This window comes from Mustela lutreola, chromosome 3, assembly GCF_030435805.1.
Source record: "Mustela lutreola isolate mMusLut2 chromosome 3, mMusLut2.pri, whole genome shotgun sequence".
Lineage (NCBI taxonomy): Eukaryota > Metazoa > Chordata > Mammalia > Carnivora > Mustelidae > Mustela > Mustela lutreola.
This window is the reverse complement of record NC_081292.1, coordinates 154353752-154375072: the sequence shown is the minus strand read 5'-3', so window position 1 is coordinate 154375072 and position 21321 is coordinate 154353752. Positions and strand designations below refer to the sequence as shown.

At 36.7% G+C, this 21321-nt stretch overlaps 1 protein-coding gene across 3 annotated transcripts in view; it reads right to left on the bottom strand.

Annotated features, from left to right (window-relative positions):
- Nucleotides 1-21321, bottom strand: part of PLA2R1 (phospholipase A2 receptor 1) — a 124426-nt gene that overhangs the window by 15903 nt on the left and 87202 nt on the right. For all 3 annotated transcript variants that reach the window (XM_059167211.1, XM_059167212.1, XM_059167213.1), the window contains 7 exons: nucleotides 18313-18397; nucleotides 15987-16119; nucleotides 15375-15410; nucleotides 14730-14887; nucleotides 8462-8526; nucleotides 8105-8208; nucleotides 6422-6561 (listed from right to left, as the gene is read on the bottom strand). In XM_059167211.1, coding sequence (XP_059023194.1) covers nucleotides 6422-6561; nucleotides 8105-8208; nucleotides 8462-8526; nucleotides 14730-14887; nucleotides 15375-15410; nucleotides 15987-16119; nucleotides 18313-18397 — 721 coding nt within the window. The remainder of the gene's footprint in view (nucleotides 1-6421; nucleotides 6562-8104; nucleotides 8209-8461; nucleotides 8527-14729; nucleotides 14888-15374; nucleotides 15411-15986; nucleotides 16120-18312; nucleotides 18398-21321) is intronic.

Sequence of the window (21321 nt, the reverse complement as noted above, 5' to 3'; positions counted from 1 at the left end):
TCATTTAATGTGAATTCACCTTGTGTTCAGATAGTCACACTAATGAACCATTCATAAATACCAATGAACCTCACTGGTTCAGTTAGCTCAATAAATCTTTCCAGAAAACACACATATGCTCCCCTACCCTACCCTCTTACTCCCCATCCCCCCGTGTTTGCCTCAGCCACCATTTACTAGCTTGACTATTTCCTATTACCACAACTTCATCGTTTCTAAAAAAAAGCCAAACAAACCCCAACACATATTTACTAACACAGTTTGAAATGGTGTGATTAGTAATTAAAGCAAAGCAGTAAGATGAAGTACAGCACTCTTAATTTTAAATTGTTTACTTACTAACTAATTTGCAAAATGTGATCAAGTTTAACACATCTCTTATTATCACCGGGAATTAAGGATAGCCTATTGTATTGCAAACAAGTTTTGAACATAAAATTCTTTTTTTTAATCTCAAAGTCATTTCCAGCTCAAAATTTGAAAGTGGAATTTGTGACCTTTCCCCCAGACTTGGTCCCTTTCCAGTGTTCTTACTGATGTTGACTGGCAAAGTCAGCCATGTATTTATATAAGCTTGAAACCTGGGAAGCTCTTTGCCTTCCCCTTACATCCATGTTTCAATTACCATTTAGATATACATCCCATTTCTCAGAGCCTTCTCCCATTCTTCCCACTGCTGCCACATCACAGTCTCTGCCTTCTCTATCTTAGCCCAAACTCCTTCTCTCTTACCTGGATTATTACAGTAGCTTCCCAACCACTCTTAAAACCTTCCTTATCCTTGCCTTCCTCACATCTGTCTTTGCTATTGTGGCATGAATGATTCTTTTCAAAACTTAGTCCTGGTGTGTTCTTCTTTAGTTAAAATCCTTGAGGGGCTTCCTATTGTTCTTAGGATAAAAACAGAAACTCTTTTTCATTTCACTTTTCACATTCTAGTTCTCTATGCTTCTTTTAGTTTCTTCAATAGGTCCATTCCCTCTCACCACAGGACTTTAGTATACCCTGTACTTCCCTGCTTTTAATGCTTCCTGTCCATCTGACTACTTCAGTCAGGTTCTTCTGTTAAAAACTTTTAGAGAACTATGTAACTCCCTTTCATTGCATGTGTTACAGTTATAGAGTCACCCTCCTGATTGGTTTGCTAATGTTTGTTCCCCCTCTAGTCTGCAAGCTACAAAAGAGAAGGGATTTTGTTTGTTTTTCCTTACCATCAAATTATCAATATCCAACATAGTTAAATGAATGATAATGTGAATACATTTTTTTTTTTTAGAAAAGAGGAGAGTATCTTTTAAAGGAAAAGCTGTGTTGTGCATTTTGGCTAATTCCAAACTAGATGTGCAAAGCAGCCATTAGCACTCAATCCAGGTCCTTGTATAAAAATATGTGAATGGGACACCTGGGTGGCTCAGTCAGTTAAGTGTCAGCCTTCTGCTGACATGATCACAGAGTCCCAGGACTAAGCCCTGCATTGGGCTCCCTGCTCAGCGGGAAGTCTGCTTCTCCCACAGCCCTGCTCCTGTTCTTTCTCTCTCCCTCAAATCAATCAATCAATCAATCAATCTTTAAAAAATATGTGAGTAGAAGCATAAGAGTTAACCTACTATACACACAAGCACACGCACACTTAGAATTTTTTCTGCTTACAGCTCTGCTGTGACAAGTGTCTTAGATGACTCACTCTTTTAGGGGTAATTCCAGGTTAAGACTCATATATTATCAAACATAGAGGAGATAATTGATGAAACATTAAAAAGATGCTTAACTTCTGGTAGATGAGTTTAAAACTCTTAGAGGTGGATAATTAGTCAACTAACTAGGATTTTTTTCTTAGAAAAAACAAACAAACAAACAAAAGTATTCCCCGGAAAATGACAAAAAAGAAGCGAAAGAACTGTGATGTGAAAAATGTCATTGCTACCTCGCGGTTTTCCTTCTTTAACTTTGTTAATCAAGGGAGCCATCCCCACGGGGCTCTCCTTCTCTCCATTTTCAATCCTCCTATTATCAGTTTTTCTAATGATCTGATAAGCCCACTTATTCCAAGGTGTAGATGACAGATGAGGCAATCTCAGAAATACTGCCCTTAAAAAAAAAAAAAGAATCAAGGCAAAGGTGTGAGAAGCAAATGGTGGGATTTGAGCCATCTTAATGCAGGGGAAGGCCCGGTGGGTGAGGACACTTGGGGAACCTGAAACCTCACCCTGGGAAAGATCTCTTTTTTCAGGTAGCCTGCTGTGACAGTATTTTGTAGTCAAATCCTCTGAATGATTCAAAGACTAAGCTGTGCAACTGTTGCATTGCTGGGCAAATATTGGCTACCCATTTGAATAACTGAGGGAGCTTTTAAAAAACACTGGTACGTAGATCCAATGCAGATTAATTAAATCAGAATCATTAGGATGCCCTTGCACCTTGACATTTTTAAAAAGCTCACAGGCTGATTCTAAATATTTGATCAGGGCTGTGAACTACTAATCTAGCCGTTAGTTATCAATAAAGATTTTTTTTTTTAAATTTTGAGCTACACAAGGATTTTTAATTCTGCTCCAATCCTGCTTCAGAAAGTCTTTCTCCTCTTGTGTTCATGTTTGTGCCTTACTCATGCCCCTTTCTCTTCCTTTCAAAGGAGGCATTCACTTGCTCTCCTGCCCTGAGTCTGCTCCATCATCAACTGCTACCATGCCTCTATACATACATACTCAATATGCTTACACAAGAGAAAACATGGACTGGAGTTCAGCTGTGTAGATGAAGAAGTTTGGGGAGAGGATAATAAACAAGTTCTGAACCAAAAACAACCATTGAGAGTTTCTGAGAATTATTTCTCTAATGCCAAGGATTTGATTTGCTATGAATTTCCTTAAAATATCCTCTTTTACACATGGGAGAAATACTGATTAGTAACTAAAACAGTCATGTTCATACTTCGGGGTTGCTCACTGTCTGTAGTAAAAGTGTGATTTTGAGACAAGCTAGGCATTCCTTTGTGGCTTTTCCATATAGAGCACTCTAGGATGCATCTGTTCTAATAGTCTCAAGGTACAAAAATTGACTGAAAATAAACCAAAACTTTAATATAAGAGCTAAAACTGTAAACCTCTTAGAAGAAACATAAGAAATAAAATTTTATGACTTTGGGTTTGGCAACCTTTCCTTAGATATGGCATCAAAAGCATGAATGACAAAAGAAAAATTAGATAAATTGGACTTCATTAAAATTTAAATAAAATTATTATTTTTTATTTTATTATATTTTAAATAAAATTATTAAAATTTGATACATCTGTGTATCAAAGGACATTAGAAGAGGCAATCTATAGAACAGGAGAGAATGCTTGCAAAACATGCATCTGATAAGAGCTTAATATCTAGAATATATAAAGAACTCCTACAACTCAACAATGAAAAGACAAATGACCCAAATAAAGCTGGGCAAAGGACTTGAGTAGACATTTTCCAAAGATAGTATACAAGTGGCCAATAAGCAAATGGAAAGATACTTAGTATCATTAGCCATTAGGGAAGTCTAAATCAAACCACAATGACATAACACTAGACATGCACTCGGATGGCAATAATAAAAAAGATAATAATAAGTGGTGTTAAAGATGTGGAGAAGGGGCACCTGAGTGGCTCAGTCTGTTAAGTGCTGCCTTGGCTTTGGTGGTGATCCCAGGGCCCTGAGATTGAACCCCGAGCCAGGACACCTGCTCAGTGGGGAAGTCTGTTTCTCCCTCTACCCCTCCCCCCGCTTAAGCTCTCTCTCTCTCAAATAAATAAATAAAATCTTAAAAAAAAAATATGTGAAGAAATTCCTACCATATAGTTCTGGCAGGCTTGTAAAATGGTTTAACCACATGAAAAACAGTTTACTGTTTCCTCAAAAGGTTAAACATAGAATTGATATATGATATAGCAATTCCATTCCTAGATGTATATACCCTAAAGAAGTGAAAACAGGGACTTCACTAGATATATGAATGCCACTGTTCACTGTAGATTTATTCACCATAACCAGAAAGTAGAAACAACCCAAGTCCATCAACAGATGAAAGAAAAAAGAAAATATGACATGGAATATTATTCAGTCATAAAAAGGGATGGAGTTCTGATACATACTATTAATATGGATAAACTCTGAAAACATTATGCAGAGTGAAATAAGCCAGAAACAAAAGGACAAATATTATATGAATTCACGTATATGAAATATCTAGACAGGCAAATTCAGAGATAGGAAACAGATTAGAACTCATCATGGGCTGGAGAGAGAGGGATTGGGAGTTATTGCTTAATAGTTACACAGTTTCTGTTTGGGATGATGATAAATTTGGGAAATAAAGAGGATGGCTGAACAACATTGTGAATGTAATTAATACCACTGAACTGTACATTAAAAAATTTTATTTTAAATATATGCTACCACAGTAGAATAGCTTAAAGAGAACTAATTGTCAAAGATTTTAATTCAAAACTTAGTTTTCAGGGCGCCTGGGTAGCTCAGTGGGTTAAAGCCTCTGCCTTTGGCTCAGGTCATGATCCCAGGGTCCTGGGATGGAGCCCTGCATTGGGCTCTCTGCTCGACAGGGAACTTGCTTCCCCCCCCCTCTCTGCCTGCCTGTGATCTCTGTATGACTTGTGATCTCTGTCTGTGAATTAAATAAATAAAATCTTCAAAACTTAGTTTTCTGTTGAATACTTCCTATATTTTTTATATTGAAATGTATAACTGGTAGATTTTATAGTTTGGGAAAATAGGAATCAGACAGAAAATACTATTAAAAATGTATCTCAATACCATAAAGTTTTAGAAAACAACTATATTTTAGAAGATATCTCATAGTGCCACAGATTGTGTCATGGGGCTAATTCTTAAATTCTCTTATGAAATGACAACTGTAGGAAAGAGACAAGACTACCAGATTCAAAGGTCAGAAAACCTGAAGCTGATTCTCAACCTGACACTTATTTGCTGTGAAGTTTCAGAAAAAGCACACTATGTTATTACTCTTGGTCTTCTTATATATAAGAGGGAATAACAATTCTGTGTATTTAAACGATTAAATAAAATAAGATATATATCTATGATCACCTAGAAAAACTCTTAGCCACAAGGTGGAAGAAACCCAAATGTTCATTAATGGGTGAGTAGAAAAACAAAATATGGTATAAACATATAGTGGAATATTAGTCTCAAAAAGGAAGGAAATTCTGCAATATGCTCTAACATGGATGAACCTGGGGGACAATCTGTTTAGTAAAATAAACCAGTCACAAAAAGATAAATAATGTCTTATCTGTAGTATCTAAAGTAGTTACATTACTAGGAACAGAAAGTAGAATGGTGGTTGCCAGAGATTGGGGGAGGGAGAATGGAGGGTTATTGTTTATTGGATTTAGGGTTTCAGTTTTACAAGATGAAAAAGGTCTGCAGATTCATTGCATAACAATGTGAATATACTTAGCACTATTGTACTATACACTTAAAAATGGTTAAGAAGGTAAACTCTATATTATGTGAATATTACCACAGTTTAAAAAAGCCAATGCCAAATATATATTAGGTGCTCATCAAATGCATGTAAAATCCAAATGGCCCCATATCACAAATTAACAATGAGAAGAAGTTCACGAAGAAGAGAAAAGGTTCTGCCACATGTAACTGAACATATGGATTGAAAACTGACTGTCCACAGTCAAAGAGCAATTTCTTATTAGCATATTAAATTATGACACAGTTTGGGCTTTTCCATTATCAAAGAATGAAATATTTATAATTTGGGATGCATTTTAATTACTTCCACCTAAGGCCTATAAAGTTATTTTATTATAAAACATAAGAAGTGGAGGGAAAGTTTTGGCCTTAATTGGAGGCAGTATCAGAAATAATAAATCTGGTTTACAATATCCCCACTGGCAATTAAAAAAAAATTTCAATTCTGCATAGAAGCACCAGCTTTATGAGGCTCAAGATGACATTGACTGAGTTCTGTTATTAGTGGGTCAATTCACAAGGCGGGGCGGAGCTCTGTGCCTGCTCCAGGCAGGGAAGACACAAAAGGAGAAGATGCAGACTGTACCCTCTGGAGTTGACAGCTCATTTGGGGGCAGGGCCTAGTTACACAGGCTCACATGCATCATGCCTAAAGAAACAGTCACACAGCACAATGAATGACTGTGTCAATAGCAAAAACTAAGTATACCAATGAAGGGTAGTGCCACGGCTGTTTCCTTATTCCTAGAGGTTTGCTCCTACCTACACTGAAAACTCTATCTTGAAAGTTGTGACCAAAAAAAATTCCAGGTCCTAATGGACAACTCCTGGTTTTTCAAAGCCACACCCACTCTTTGATTATGTTCTAAAATAAACATCTAAAAAACAGAAACAAAGGCAACATTTTGAAAAAGAATTTACCTTATAGTTAAAATATAGCCATCCTCTGGGACATGTTCCGTGTTGTTTTGGGGTCTTTTCCTCTTTCTCTATGATCCAAACCTTCTTTCGCTTACAGATGCTAGGCATAGAAACGGAACACTCTTCAGTAGCCCATAGTCCTAGAAGAGTAAATGGGTTAGAAATGACATGGAACAATGCTGGCTCTTAGTAGGTGTTCTTTATCACATTATGACTGCTGATGGTTTATCATACTTTCTTTAATCTAGAAATTCAACTAAACTCCTAATGGTAGAGTTCTCTAACAATAAGAACAAACTGGGCAGGGTGCTAAATCAGTAAATCTAATTCAAGAATGTAGAAATTTTGCAAATGCAAAACAAACAAACAAACCCCAACTAACCAAAATACTACAGTTGAAATCACAGAACTGATTGAAATCCTGAGAATATTTGGTTTGATTAACAAAAGAATGCAGAGTAATATTTTTGTTTTAAAATATTCAACTTCAATATAAGGAGAAAAAATATTCTAAAACCATAAATGATCATTTCTAATTTATAATTCTTTAGCAAATACACAGTTTTGAAAAATTAACTCAGTAACTTCTAAGAAAGAAGCAGTTTTTGACACTGGCTCTTAAAAAAAACCAGGCATACATATACATGCCCTCAGGAAGATATATCCCAAAGTCCTTAGCCTCCTGGAAAATGTATTTTAATTTAGAAGAGTTCTATTTTCAGAGTAAAGGTTATAGAATGCATTTCATTAGCATTCAAGCTATAAATCCCAGAATAGGGCAAGGATGCATGTAAATTGCAAAGGCAGTTTCAGTTTTCTAGTGTGAGGGATATAAGCCAAAAAATGTTGGCATTTTGAAGGAGGGGCTGGAATGCTATTTTTAATGCAAAGTAGCTTCTAGTCTTCCAGAATCACAAAACAGCCTTTGTGTAGGCTGTTGTGACACCTGCTGGCAAAAGAGAGCTGATTAACAACGTGGTTTTTCCTTTTCTCTGCAGAAACCCTTACACTAAGGATTGCTTTCCATATTTATCCCTCTCCTGATTTGGGGCACAGGTTCCTTATAAATCCGTTAAAGGTCAGGAACATAATTACCTTTTATAGGATAGAAAGAGTGGGATGGATAACACTGTACTGATGGACTGAATTCAATTTAAAAACCCATCTTAAAGGTACATGTATTTCTAAATACAGCCTGCAAGTAGTTGGTGTTCTATGGCAAAAGCAGTTAGTGCCAAGTATTAAAAAAATACTGAACTCAATGAAAATTTTTCTTAAATGGGAAAGTGGGAGGAAATTCCAAGGGGTTAAGGTTCTGGCCAATTATAACTGAATCATGAAGAAGAGATTTTTAAAATGGGCCCATATTGAAATTTTTTAGAGGCTTGTATCTATCAGGCATATTTTTGACCAGTTTCACTCGGTCTATTTCTGGTGCTGTTCTGGTGCATGAGGAATGACTTGTCTGGTTGTAATTCATTTCCAAAAACATGAATGCTGGAATTAACTGTAGGAATGGCCATCCTTAACACTTAAGACTAATGAAACTCACCACATTCAATTAAAAAGCAAGCTAGCCAAACAAAACCTTCTCACTGAACTAATGCAATGAAATGGAAACTTTAAGCCTTCTGAAAATTTTCAGTTTGTATTATAAACCTCAAAATGGATAAATAAAATAACCTGTTATGGATGAAATGAAGCCGCATCTCTGGCTCTGATTATTCGTAGATCCTTCTCCTCCTTCGTCCCAGTTCTGGTATATTACTGGCGCTCCATCTCTCCAGCTGTAGGTAAATTAAGAATTTTAGGGTCTTCTTTTATTCCGTATGTTTAATCTCCAACACCATTCTTGGAGTTCTGGGGTAATTTTTATTAAATTAAAAAGATACTCATATCTTTGTTTAGAGAAATGAAAATTTATAAGTTAAAGATAACATTTGATGGCTACTCAACAACTGATCGCTAAAATCTCATCCAATCATTCTGCAAATAAAACCTGTCAAACAAAATAAAATGCAAATTGATCTAGTTTCATACCGAAATCCATCATTGGCTTTTTCTTCTTGAAGTCCAATCCACCAATTTACACCAAACTTTGATAGCTATTAAAGAGAAAAAAAAGAAAATGTCAGCTTTTATCCTACTTGTTTTCCCTTTTCACTATTAGGATTAATGGGGTTCCTGTTAATAGCTTTCTATTCTTCAGTATTTTACTCAATTATCTAAAGAAGAGTACACTAAGGCCTAGCATCTTGAGAGAACCCGAAACTTCATTATTTCCAAATAGTCCCCCCTCATTATGTAGGAAATTGGAATCAAATACTGAAAATCTTTCTTACAACGTTCCCGATGTATTTAAAAGTAAATTTTCTAACTCTCAAATAGGGCTTTAAACAGTAATCTTGTAAAGTAAAATAGGATGTGGACTCCCTTTTTTTGACTAAATATTCAGTGGTTTCTCATCTCAGTGATTTATAGTTCACTGCATATGTCACACTGTTCGAAAAACAGTTCAAGGCACCAAGACATCAATAGTAAAAAGGATTTTGAATTTTTGGCATTAGCCTGATTGTTAAGCTTTTAAACTTGAGTATTAGCACCCTCCCCATTTTAATAGAGAGACACAAGATAGGACAAAGGAATACTACAGAACTTCCACTGCTTAACAACCAGAAAATTATTTCTATATTTTACTAATTTTGTACCATTATTTATCACACAGATCTCAGTGCAATAAAGTATAAAATGAAACAGCATGTTCACGCAGGTGTGCGTGCACACACACACACACACACACACATTTCAGCAAATGTAATACTGGACTTATGACCCAGGAAATTGAAATTCCCTCTTTACCTATAAAAGAGGAAGAATCAGTAAGGATTTCTAAGACCTCTAAATCAATATACTTTATTGTGTGTATGTGAAATGTAACTTAATTTTTAAGCTAAAAACCTGTTAATTTGAAGGCATTGTATATTTAAATTCATACTTCATTTCTTCTGTAAAAATTGGAGAATACATGTTAAGATATCTATTTTTTTCCACATGAATGTTGGGTCATCATACAACAGAATTTAATAGCTTTCTAACATTTTAATTTATAAACAGATATTTTTATTCCTTGAACAGTGTGGCTGTCTGCTATACCAGCAATTTGAGAATAATGCAAGATGGAACAGCTATAATTTGGGATCCCTGAGGTGTTGTTTCATGGACATGTTCTTACATGCTGAATTTAGATTCCCATTGTCAGACTTTGGAATGGGTCCATTGAGACTGGCTGTGAACTCAGTGGGAGAACCACAACAATTTCATTCAATCTAAAGAGGTCTCATGTGCTACAATAGTGGAAATCATGGCCCGCTTGTTCACTGCCCCAATTAAGGACCTCTAAAGAGAAATTATAACTACTACATGTTAAGTGACATATTTATTGCCACCTCAATTACAGCATGGTGATCCTCCACATGGCCCATCACAACCTGTTGTGATACGGAATAGAACCGCAAGCTAGAAGGACAAGCTAGAAGATTTCCAGCGTGAGAAAAGAATCCGTGGTGAAAAATATAGGAGTTGTAAATTTTAGCTTAGGTATCAAATTACAAAAAAAAAAGACTGATTAATATTCTTTCATATAAAAAATGTAATATGACAACAGATTTCATAACATGAACTATATTTTATTACTGTCATTATAGATAGCATCATATGGGAAGAATACTTATTAAAAAATAAAATACAGCAAGAGGCAACATAATCTATGAAGTAACTGATCTATGAAATAATGTAAGGAAGAGTAACCTGTCATATGTTCAAATGTTTCCATCAAAAATAATCAAAACTAAGTTATTTTAAGGGTTTAAAACACTGTATTTTGGAGGATGACTAATATATTTGATATATTTTTGCTAGAAGTATTTAGATATGAAATTATTTTTTAAAAGATTTTATGTATTTATGCCAGAGACAGTATGAGAGAGAGAGAGAGAGCACAAGGAAAGGGTGCAGAGGGAGAGGGAGAAGCAGGCTTCCTGTTGAGCAGGGAGACTGATGCAGGGCTCAGTTCTTGGACCCTGGCATCATGACCTGAGCCAACTGCAGTTGCTTAAGTGACTGAGCCACCCAGGTGCCCCTAGACATGAAATTAAAATAAGAAGGACTTGCAATTTTGAAATGCAAATATTGTACAATGCAGCATAAAAATGTTAGCGGATTAATTGGCTAGCAGTTCATGTTAAACAACTCCTAAAGTGCTTATGGCTTTTTACTGTTTTGGCTGAATCTACCCAAAATGACAGCTCAAAAAAGAAGTACTCAAAAAATTCACTCTCATCATGCCTGTGGCATTCTGTTATTCAAAGAGAAAATACTGACTAACCACTTTTTCAAGACAGAAACATCTTGTTTTAAAAAAATCTGCTTCAGATTTAAAAAATTGCACCCAGCTTTCTTTTTCAATAGTTAGTTCTTTTATTTTCCAACTAAATGCTATTTTTGCTTTTCACATTTCTGAGTTACTACTCTTTATAGGGAAACTATACAACACAAATGTAATACTAAAAATACTTAATTAGGGGCACCTAGGTGGCTCAGTCAAGCTTAAGCATCTGCCTTTGGCTCAGGGCAGGATCCCAGGATCCTGGGATTGAACCCCGCATTGGACTTGCTTCTCAGCAGAGTCTGCCTCTCTCTCTCTCCTTGCTGCTCATGTTCTCTCTCACTATCTCTGTCTCTGTCTCTCTCTCAAATAAATAAAATCTTTAAACAATATTTAATTACTATCCTGATTCTTCCTGCACTCACAGGATAAGTATGCCACAAAAGTGAGTGGTATGATCTCTACATGTTTAGTTCCTCATCCTGGAATAAAAAGAATTTCTCGGCAGATTCATTCTAGTAGAACATTCATTGATATGGAATTTCTTACTCATGAAGTGTAAATGGTCACCATAAATGTCACTACTACCACCTAACACAGCCATAGATTATGTGATAATAAGAACTGCTTTGGGAATATACAGCTTTCTTCTTTCTAAATTGATACCCTTTTCCCGTAGCTCCCTTGCCCCTTTCCAGTCTACACATTTAAAACCATCCAGTAATTTTCTTTTGTAGTACAGTGTGGTGTTAGATCAGTCAGCTGCTCACCCATCATGCTGACAGAGCGTTCTGTATCAACATGGTTACAGACTGTGTTGCAATTTTGCCATGTAAGACACCACAAGGTTTGTCTGGTTTGATATCACAGCTAGGTCCAGTCCTCAACCAGGGTCGTGGCAGTAGCTCTCAAACAGCTAAACCCATGGATTTTACTATTCCCTTCTACAGGAGATATTAACCCTGCCATCCTCACTGGCTTGCCAACCACTAATAATTGGGAGAGTGAATTCAGGGAAAGGTGAAGAGAGGAGACCTGCCGATACTCCTAGGGGAGCTAAGCTCTCTTGGAAAGATCTAAAGAAGGTTTCATTGCTCATGTCTACAGAGCTGGCACCATCTTTTGGAGAGGGATTTTAGAACTCTTTTTGATATTTATGTAACGAAGACATTGTGCTCTTATATTCCCCCTACACTGCCGTTCTGCTGCCAGCAGAAGGTTTTTAAATAACCCTGTAAGTCAGATGGCCTGGGTTCACTTCCAGATTCTATCACTTAGCTGCTGTGGAAGTAACCAAGTTGCTTCACCTCTTTGGAGTTTTAGCTTCCTTAACTGTAAAATGTACTAATAATAGACTTCCCACAGAGAGTCCTTGGAAAGATTGAATGCCATTAAATATTAGTACTGAGTGCAGTGCCAGACACAATTATAAGTATCGGCCAAAAATCAGTTCCATTTGAGACATGCACTTTGTCCTATCGATGGATGAACTGGTTTTCAGACATTGACCTGATGTCTTGTTATTGCTACTAGGAATGTTGTTTTTTTAAAGAAACAAACATATTTTCTGACATGCAGATGCTTAAAATGGATTTGGCTTGAGTGTTCCATTTATACTAGAGGAAGAGTGGTAAAAAAATTTAGCACACAAACTAATAGTGGGGAGTATCTTGTTTTTGTGGTTGGTCTATCACTGAGACTCTATAGGACTGTGGAGCTGTCACCCAACACCCCTGTTTTTCAGCTTTTTCCGTTACAACTCAGTAGTAGTCCTGACCTACCTGCACCTTGCAGACTGTCTATGCATCAAACAGGATTATAGAAATGGAAAAGGTCCATGAGCTGTAAGGGAAGACATTTCTCTTACATGCCAAGGATGCTTTAAATATACAGTTTCATTTTAACTATCAACTTACAAATGTAAAAAGATGATAGCTCAAGAAAGGATTCCTGGCGATTGTGAAATAATGTTAAATTATGGAAAAGAAAAAAATTTTTTTTCTTACTTTCAGAGATTTCCTAGGGAAAATGGGAGTGAGTTTCCCCCCTTGGTAATGTGTTGATAATTTGTGCATGTTGCTCCCTTTTCACTTACAATTATTTCCAGCTTTTTAAAAACAGAGACTCTGTCTTATTTTTGTGTTCTTGACATGTTTAGGTCTTTGACAAATATCACAATGCCTGACACATACCTATGCTCAATAAGCGCCTGTTGAAGAAATACACTGAAAACGTACACTATTCCTTGGTAGTTTGCTTCATTATTTAACAGGTTTTGTATTCTCCTTTCCAATTGGCCTAGCTCCTCAAAGATTGTCCAAGTCTTTATCTTAAGTTGAAATGGAAAACCACTCCTTATAATTTTCTGAATACTGAGTCTTTATAGACTTAAAAGTACTATATTATTCAAGAAATGGGCAGAGGACATGAACAGACATTTCTGCAAAGAAGACATCCAGATGGCAAACAGACACATGAAAAAGTGCTCCATATCACTCGGCATCAGGGAAATACAAATCAAAACCACAATGCGATATCACCTCACACCAGTCAGAATGGCTAAAATCAACAAGTCAGGAAATGACAGATGCTGGCGAGGATGCGGAGAAAGGGGAACCCTCCTACACTGTTGGTGGGAATGCAAGCTGGTGCAGCCACTCTGGAAAACAGCATGGAGGTTCCTCAAAATGTTGAAAATAGAACTGCCCTATGACCCAGCAATTGCACTATTGGGTATTTACCCTAAAGATACAAATGTAGTGATCCAAAGGGGCACATGCACCCGAATGTTTATAGCAGCAATGTCCACAATAGCCAAACTATGGAAAGAACCTAGATGTCCATCAACAGATGAATGGATCAAGAAGATGTGGTATATATACACAATGGAATACTATGCAGCCATCAAAAGAAATGAAATCTTGCCATTTGCAACAACATGGATGGAACTAGAGCGTATTATGCTTAGCGAAATAAGTCAAGCAGAGAAAGACAACTATCATATGATCTCCCTGATATGAGGAAGTGGTGATACAACATGGAGGCTTAAGTGGGTAGAAGAAGAATAAATGAAACAAGATGGGATTGGGAGGGAGACAAACCATAAGTGACTCTTAATCTCACAAAACAAACTGAGGGTTGCCGGGGGGAGGGGGTTTGGGAGAAGGGGGTGGGATTATGGACATTGGGGAGGGTATGTGATTTGGTGAGTGCTGTGAAGTGTGTAAACCTGGTGATTCACAGACCTGTACCCTTGGGGATAAAAATATATGTTTATAAAAAATAAAAAATTAAAATCTAAAAAAAAAAAAAAGATTTTAAATCTTTAAAAAAAAAAAGTACTATATTATTGTAAGTAAAATTCAACTTTGAAATAGTCATGCACATGAACCATCCCACCACCTCCCCGCCCCACATACACCTTGTCCCTCATTTATGCTTTATTTTCCTCCATGGCATTTATCTATTTATCTTTTAATAAAATATTATGTAATGCTATGGACTATATTGATTACAGTCTTTCTTCCCAGACTAGAGTATAAGCTCCCTTAGGGCAGGAATTTGGTCTATTTTAATCACTGATAGAGCCCCAGCCCTTAGAAGAGTAGACTCTGAATAAGTATGTGTTGGATGATTGGACGAGCCTCATTAAAGCAATAAAACTCTACTTACTCATAACTGTTGCTCATAGAGCTATTGCTAATAGAGAATGAAGGTAAGTGAAATGATTGACCAACATAGTAAAGCTGTGTTTCCATTATTTTCTCTTAATTCCTATGACAGGAAGAAAATTAATTCTCAAAAATCTGTGGCTTTAAATGAAACTTAAATGTATGTCTGAATTCAAATTAAAAAAAAAAAATCCCCCCAATGACAAGAAGGAGCTAAGTTCTGAATTTCTCATGGTTAATTGAACTTAAATACCGCTTTAATTTTGCTGTGGATAAATTCTTGCTCATGTGCAGAATGAATTGTGAGAAGATCACCACGCAGCCAGCTACAAACAAACTCAAAGGAGGGCCATTCTGCAGCATAGGTATGAAAAAGATACTCCGCATCCTGATAAAAGAGCCAGGGTGCATCTGAAAAACAACAAAACCAAAAAAACAAAAGCCAATGCAAATGATACAAAATCCATTGACTGATATAATGCAGACAAATAGGCTATGCTATGACTGACCCCTAAATTTGTAATTTGGTCACTTAGCATTAAAAAAAAAGTGTGTGTGTGTGTGTGTGTGTGTGTGTATGTGTGTTATGCATAAGTAAGTATATTTACACACACTTTACTAAGCATATAATTTGCTTATTTTCTTGTTTTTTCTCATCTAAGGAATTTCATTTGTATTGCAAGATCTGGGATAAAAGCATATTTTAAAATCACGTGTCACAAAACAGTGTTAAGCTATAATATAAATCTTTCATCATTTAATGACTTTTATTAATTTGACCATTAATTAATTTGAACAAATCAGTTCTAGATTGACTTAAGTAATGGTATATAATGGTATATAATGGTATATAATGGCACGTAGTTAGAAATTCAAGAATTGCCAGGATAGTTCTTACCATACTGATACCAGGGTGGAATCTTGGGTCTCACATCTGCAAAGTGAAAGCAAATCACCTTGAGTGACCTTTCTTCACAAGGACGCCATCTCTGAATTACTTCAGCTCTAAACATGGTATTTTGTACTTTGCTTTTAAAGAGACCATTTCCAGGTACTTCGTGCTGTTTGAAATACGGTTAGTTCTCACACTTGAAGAGAAGGCTCACAAGAAGCCTCTGGTTAAAGAAGAAAGGATGCGAACACTTGTCAAGGGCCTACTCTGTGTCACAAATGGCGTTAGGTTCTTTCACTTACTCATTTGACAAGTAATTTTGTTTGCTTGTAATGTCACAGTGACATTTCTTCCAGGTTGTACGCGAAAAATACCATATTCCACAATAGAGTTGGTTATCCTCATTTCCTAGTAATTAAATTAGCATACTGCTCTCATGTTACTTTTCTCATTCCCTTGTAAGACATTCTTTGCTAAAATGGTTCAGTTTGGTTTGTCACGATGGTTGTTGGTACTGTAGTCCAGGATGTTTAAATCTTAGATTCTGTAACTCTTCACTTGGAAAAGTGCTGCAGATTATTAGAAAGCAACATATAGTGAAGATCTTAATATTTTTACCTCTTGGAATTTTGCATATCCATTCACGTTTGGAACTGCAGTGCAAGGGCAGCAATGTTTTATTTGCCTTATAAACAGCACAATTTCTTGCATCTTCTCCAAAATAAGTATTGTCTAAAAATGAAGAGACAACCTGCAGCAGATGAAGTTTGTTATTTCTTAACGATGATCCCCCACAAAAAGTTTCAAAAGATCAAAAGAGACATCTCTGTAAATAAATCACCACAGACTTCTGGAGGAAGCTTAAGAAATGTCTGGATAAGATTGCAGTTAAAGATTGGTCCACATTTGTGAAGAACAAACTAACCAAACTAGCATTTTTCCTTAAAGATGCTTTTTTTCTTAAAAAGAGGCAAGCAATTCCTTTCTCCAGAAGGAACAAATCAGACCCAGGCTTCCGAACTTTCACCGTTGTCTCACTGGCCACAACAGGCTAGCCCTGGTACCCTGGGTAAACTTCTGGAAGGCTCTCATCTGTCAGATTTGGGTCTCATCTGTGATGTAGATTTCTTTCGCATATACACTAAGCTTTTAGTCTTTAATCACTAAATTCGAAATTATCGCTAGCTTTAATTGAGAAACTATCCAAAGCTTTCCATGTTTGGTCATGTGAGAGGGATGGTAAATAAAAATTTGGTCATCTCAATGATTTAACGGCTACCTGACAGAAGAGTGGATGGACCACAGGTAAAACCGGAGCAAAACTTTGGAAAAAAGAGGATATTTGAAACATTTATACTCCTCCTCAAACACGTACACAACTGCACAACAACTCCTTTAACTTAAAAATATGTAAGCTCAGATTTAGACAATAGTGGGAGTTTGAAGATTTGTTTTGTTCTGTAGGGAGTAGTAGTGAGCAACTCCATGCACTGCTTCATGGCTTTATCTCTGAACCAAACTTTACTCTGAACCAAACTGTCTATTCCTCTCAATCACTAATAAGATGGTTTTACTAAAACAAAAGGAAGCATTCTCAACCTCTATATAAAATCACATTTCATTTTCCAGGTGCCACACTGACATTAACTACCCAACTGTGCCATGTGGTGACTGCCATTTATGCCGCAGGAGGGCCTTGCTAAGTTTCTTTTGCTCTCTGGGCCTCAGTTTCTTTGATAGCATAGTAGATGGAGGGAGCATGTGATCTCTAAGGTCTCTTCTTGCTCTCGGGTCCTGATACCCTTCTCAGAGAAGCAGTGATGGAACAGAGGTGGAAATGTTTATGTGTGTATGTGTGTGTGTGTGTGTGTGTGATATGTTATATGTTTAACTAGCATATCCTTATTATGTTTGTTTTCCACATATTGTTTTCCACAGATCCTTGCCATAAATTTTCTCTAGTGGGGCTAGAGAGCATTTTTCTCTATTGATCTTTACTATTTCTAAGTTTGGCTGCTGATATTTCCCAGCTAGGAGATATAGCATCATGGCTTTGGAGGGCTGGGTCTCCTATGCATTATTTTAGGCAAACTCTGTAAGCATTCTAATAACCACTGCATGGAATCATTATAAGGGTGAAATGAGATCATGCGGCAGTGCATTCAACCCTTGTCTGCAATATAATTTGGGCTCAATAAATAGGAGCTTCATTAAGTGCTCACTGCTATCTCTTGTTGGCCTCCTAGTTCACAGGTGTAACTGAATACATTGATTTTGCATGTGTCCTCAGATGGATCTCATTTTAATCTGGGATACGGCTTCATTTTCCCCCTATCATCTTGAGGAAAATAGGAGAATTCCTCATTGCATATGAAAAAAAAATATCATAGTGACTTCCATCTTTCCTTCACAGAGGCTTTTACAAGTATGAGGCTGAAAGAAATGCAAGTTTTTCCCCCCAGCTGAGTAACTTGCTCTGGTTGAGAAAGAGAAGGTATTTCTAAGGCTGGCATTTCTGACCTTTTAGAGGTAAACCAAAATGGTTCTTTTCATTGTGATCTGGACAAGGGTCCCACATTCCTATAATTAGGTGCTAAGCTAGAGAGGGAAGGTGGAGTAAAGAAAGCCCAATATTATTTTAAACAATAGTTGCTTCTTTCTCAAGACTTTTCACTTGGGAGATAGTTTGGGGAGTTTTGGAGATTTTGATTCCTTTCTAGGATGAGATTCTACAGCTGGCCTCAGAACTATATGGTTAGTGAATGTTTCTCAGGACTTTGCAGAAATATCTCCTATGGTACCAAGATCTGGTACAGTTTTTGATCTGGGTCTGAGTCACAGGAAATACAGTCATTACTTCCAGGTTCTCTTGGTTGGTTGACCAAAGTGTTCCAGGGCCCCCTTAATGAATTCACTTCCTTGTCTTCAGTTTGGAAAAACTTACAGGAGTCCCATCAGCCCACTCCCACGAGCCAGCATTCAGTGGGTTTCTTTTATTAAATCCAATCCAAAACTGCCTTTCTTCTGTCCTGTGAAGAGAAAAACAAAACAAAACAAAACAAAACAAAACAAAACCAAACCCTTGGCTCTTCCTACTGAATTCACAATATAATGTAATAGGCTTAAGAAATATTTTGAAGTATTTATGTGCACAGGAAACAGCTGATACTCCTGGCAGGATTGATCAGTCAGTAAACATTTATTGAGCATTTCCTATATGCAAAACCTGAGCTATGAGATGAATGTAGAGAAGATTAGCCTGGCTTCCTATTTCTCTTGGCTTGTATGGTGTGCTCACTGGCGACATACAGTTGGGGGAGAAGTTAGCCTATATTGAGAACACTGCTTTCTCATGTTCATTAGGAATGGCTACACACTTTAAGCAGAATAAGAACACATGAAAGCAAATTGGTAAGAAATTTTGGATGGTCTTTTTCCCTAGAGGACTTTTTACTACTTTGCTATGTGTATTTACCACTCTCCTATGCTTCGATTTGTTGCTTTTTTGTCAAATGTTCATATATTCTTTGGAAGTTAATTACTATCACCCCCTTTAACAAAAGGTACACAGCAGATTTTGGTTCTTGTTTTTTCAGATCCCAACATAAATAATTTCGCAGCAAATCAGTCTAAGGCACAGTAGATTAACTTCAGTAGTCACCACTGGTTTAGACTTGGTGAGAATCCCCACAGAGAACCATCTTTCCTCCAATTAGGCAGAGGACAAATACATCAAACCACAGAGTACTCAATAAATCAACCAATAAAGTCTAATTGTACAATGAACCATCTCACTAAGATAATTTTCTGAGAATAATTTGGAGAATTAAAGATTTAAAAGATTCAGAAGTCATGACAGATGCTTTATTTTCGTTAGTGCAATGAAGCAAGCCTATTCTGAAGCATCCTCTTCTCAGATATGTGAGCTATTGTGCCTGAACAATACAAATGAAAGGAAAATATGACTTAGAAATCTGTGAGATCATTGGGGCCCGGTTGGTGATTGCCATTATTGCAATTTACAGTTTGCAAGGTTGTGGAGGGGAGAGTGCTGCCTTAAGGTTAAGCCAGGTATCTTAACATCCGTGACCTAGGCTGGGAATTCCTATCACTCTCCTGCCTTGAGAACTTTTTATTTCTTTCCTTACTGAGTTCAGAGTTCTACATTTTTTCTGAAATGTATTGGCTTCTAAATGGTATTAATTTTCTCTTCATCAGTTTGCTGTAATTGTATAATTTTTAATAATATGATAAATAATAAAATAGAAATTTAAAAGCAGTGCCATAAGAAGCAGCATGCATGCTACTATGACAACTGGTTTATTTGCTATAATCAAGCATGAGATTTTGTTAAATTCCTGGAAGTCTGGATACAAAGTAATACAGCTTTTCTGATTAAGTGCTAAAGATTAATAATTTGATAGATGCTTGGAATTAAATTCCACAAGAAATTTCAAGAGTGTGAACTTACATAAATAGAAACGACAGAATGATATTTGATTTTACAGCAAATTTGGAAGCAGTTTGCTTGTGGGTATTTCATATAGCAAACCTCACTATGCTCAAGTATGAAAGGATGTTTTGCAAGGGGCTAAAGTCATGAAGCAAAGTTACAACTTAGGATGATGGAGACTATCCCATATCCCTTAAATCTGTGGCCCCACACCAGACTTCCAGTCCAATAATCAGGAAGCCTCTTGAACTTTTCTTCAGTTTCAGAGAATCTGACTCAGCAGCTCTGGTGTGAGACCAGAGTGCTCCGTGTCAAAAGGTGTCCCAAATGAGTGTGAGAATCAGCCAGATTTGGGAAACATGGTTTAGGTCAGCATTTCCCACAGAGACTAACAGTTCCATGGGATGTTGATAAGTGTCCTCAAAAAAAGAGGCTTGAGGCTTCCTTCTGGAAGCTTTTACAATGCTAAAGCATATGGCAAATATCCAGGTTTGTGCCTTTTTTTGCAAACATATTTGACCATTTTCCCCCAACAGTACTCTGTAAGACTCATATGGGGAGATGTTGTCAAAGTCTCCTACTGTTAAGGTCATTACTGTAGAGACTAGAGATGAATAGTTTGATAGATAATTGCATATTAATCTTCATTTGGAGTGTCCTAAAGGGAACTTAAGGGGAAGGCCAGGATTTTCCTCAAAAAATAGTTTGGGATTTTCTCTGTAATTCAGGCAAGTGTTTCATTGAGACTCCAGATTTCCAGAGCTTGGAGCATAGTACCTGGTGTTACATTTGTTTTTATTAAATAAATGTATAGAGCCATGGAACCATACTGCCTTGGGGCAGGACTTTTGTCTGTCTTGTCTATTGCGTTCTCTAGCCAGTTCTGCAATATAAAAGTACCCCTCCCATGGGAGATAGTCCAAAAATGTATGCTAACTGACAAGAACATTTGAGATAAAGAAGCCAGTGGATGAGAAGATTCACTAAAAGAGAACATAATGGCTGTCCTCAAATATTCAAAAATACAGTCCACTTGATCTGTATTGCTCTGTACTAGAAAGTTGATCTTTGAACTCAGCCTCCAACAATGGAATGGGTTTTCTCCCAAATAAGGAGCACTCTGAAAGGAATTATGCAGATAGTAGGTGACCACAGCAATATAGTGGAAGGAATTTTTTGCACTGGATAAAAGGTAGCACAAGACTTCTACATTTCTTCAAATTTAAATTAAATTAATTTTCTAACTCCATGTAATTCAAGATTCTGAAACTCACAAGATCAATACTGACAAGTGAATGCCTATTTCCTCAAATGTAAAATTAGGACCTGGATTGAATTTTTTTTTTTTTTTCTATCAGTGGGACTTTTTTTTATTTTTCCCAAACAAAATCTTACATGGACTTCTATTGTATAAAAAATAAGCAGAAGTGGAGCTGGTGATCAGTGATGGAATTAGGGCCTCTTCCCACTTGGTCCCCTCCTGGTCTTGGGGTTCCAGGA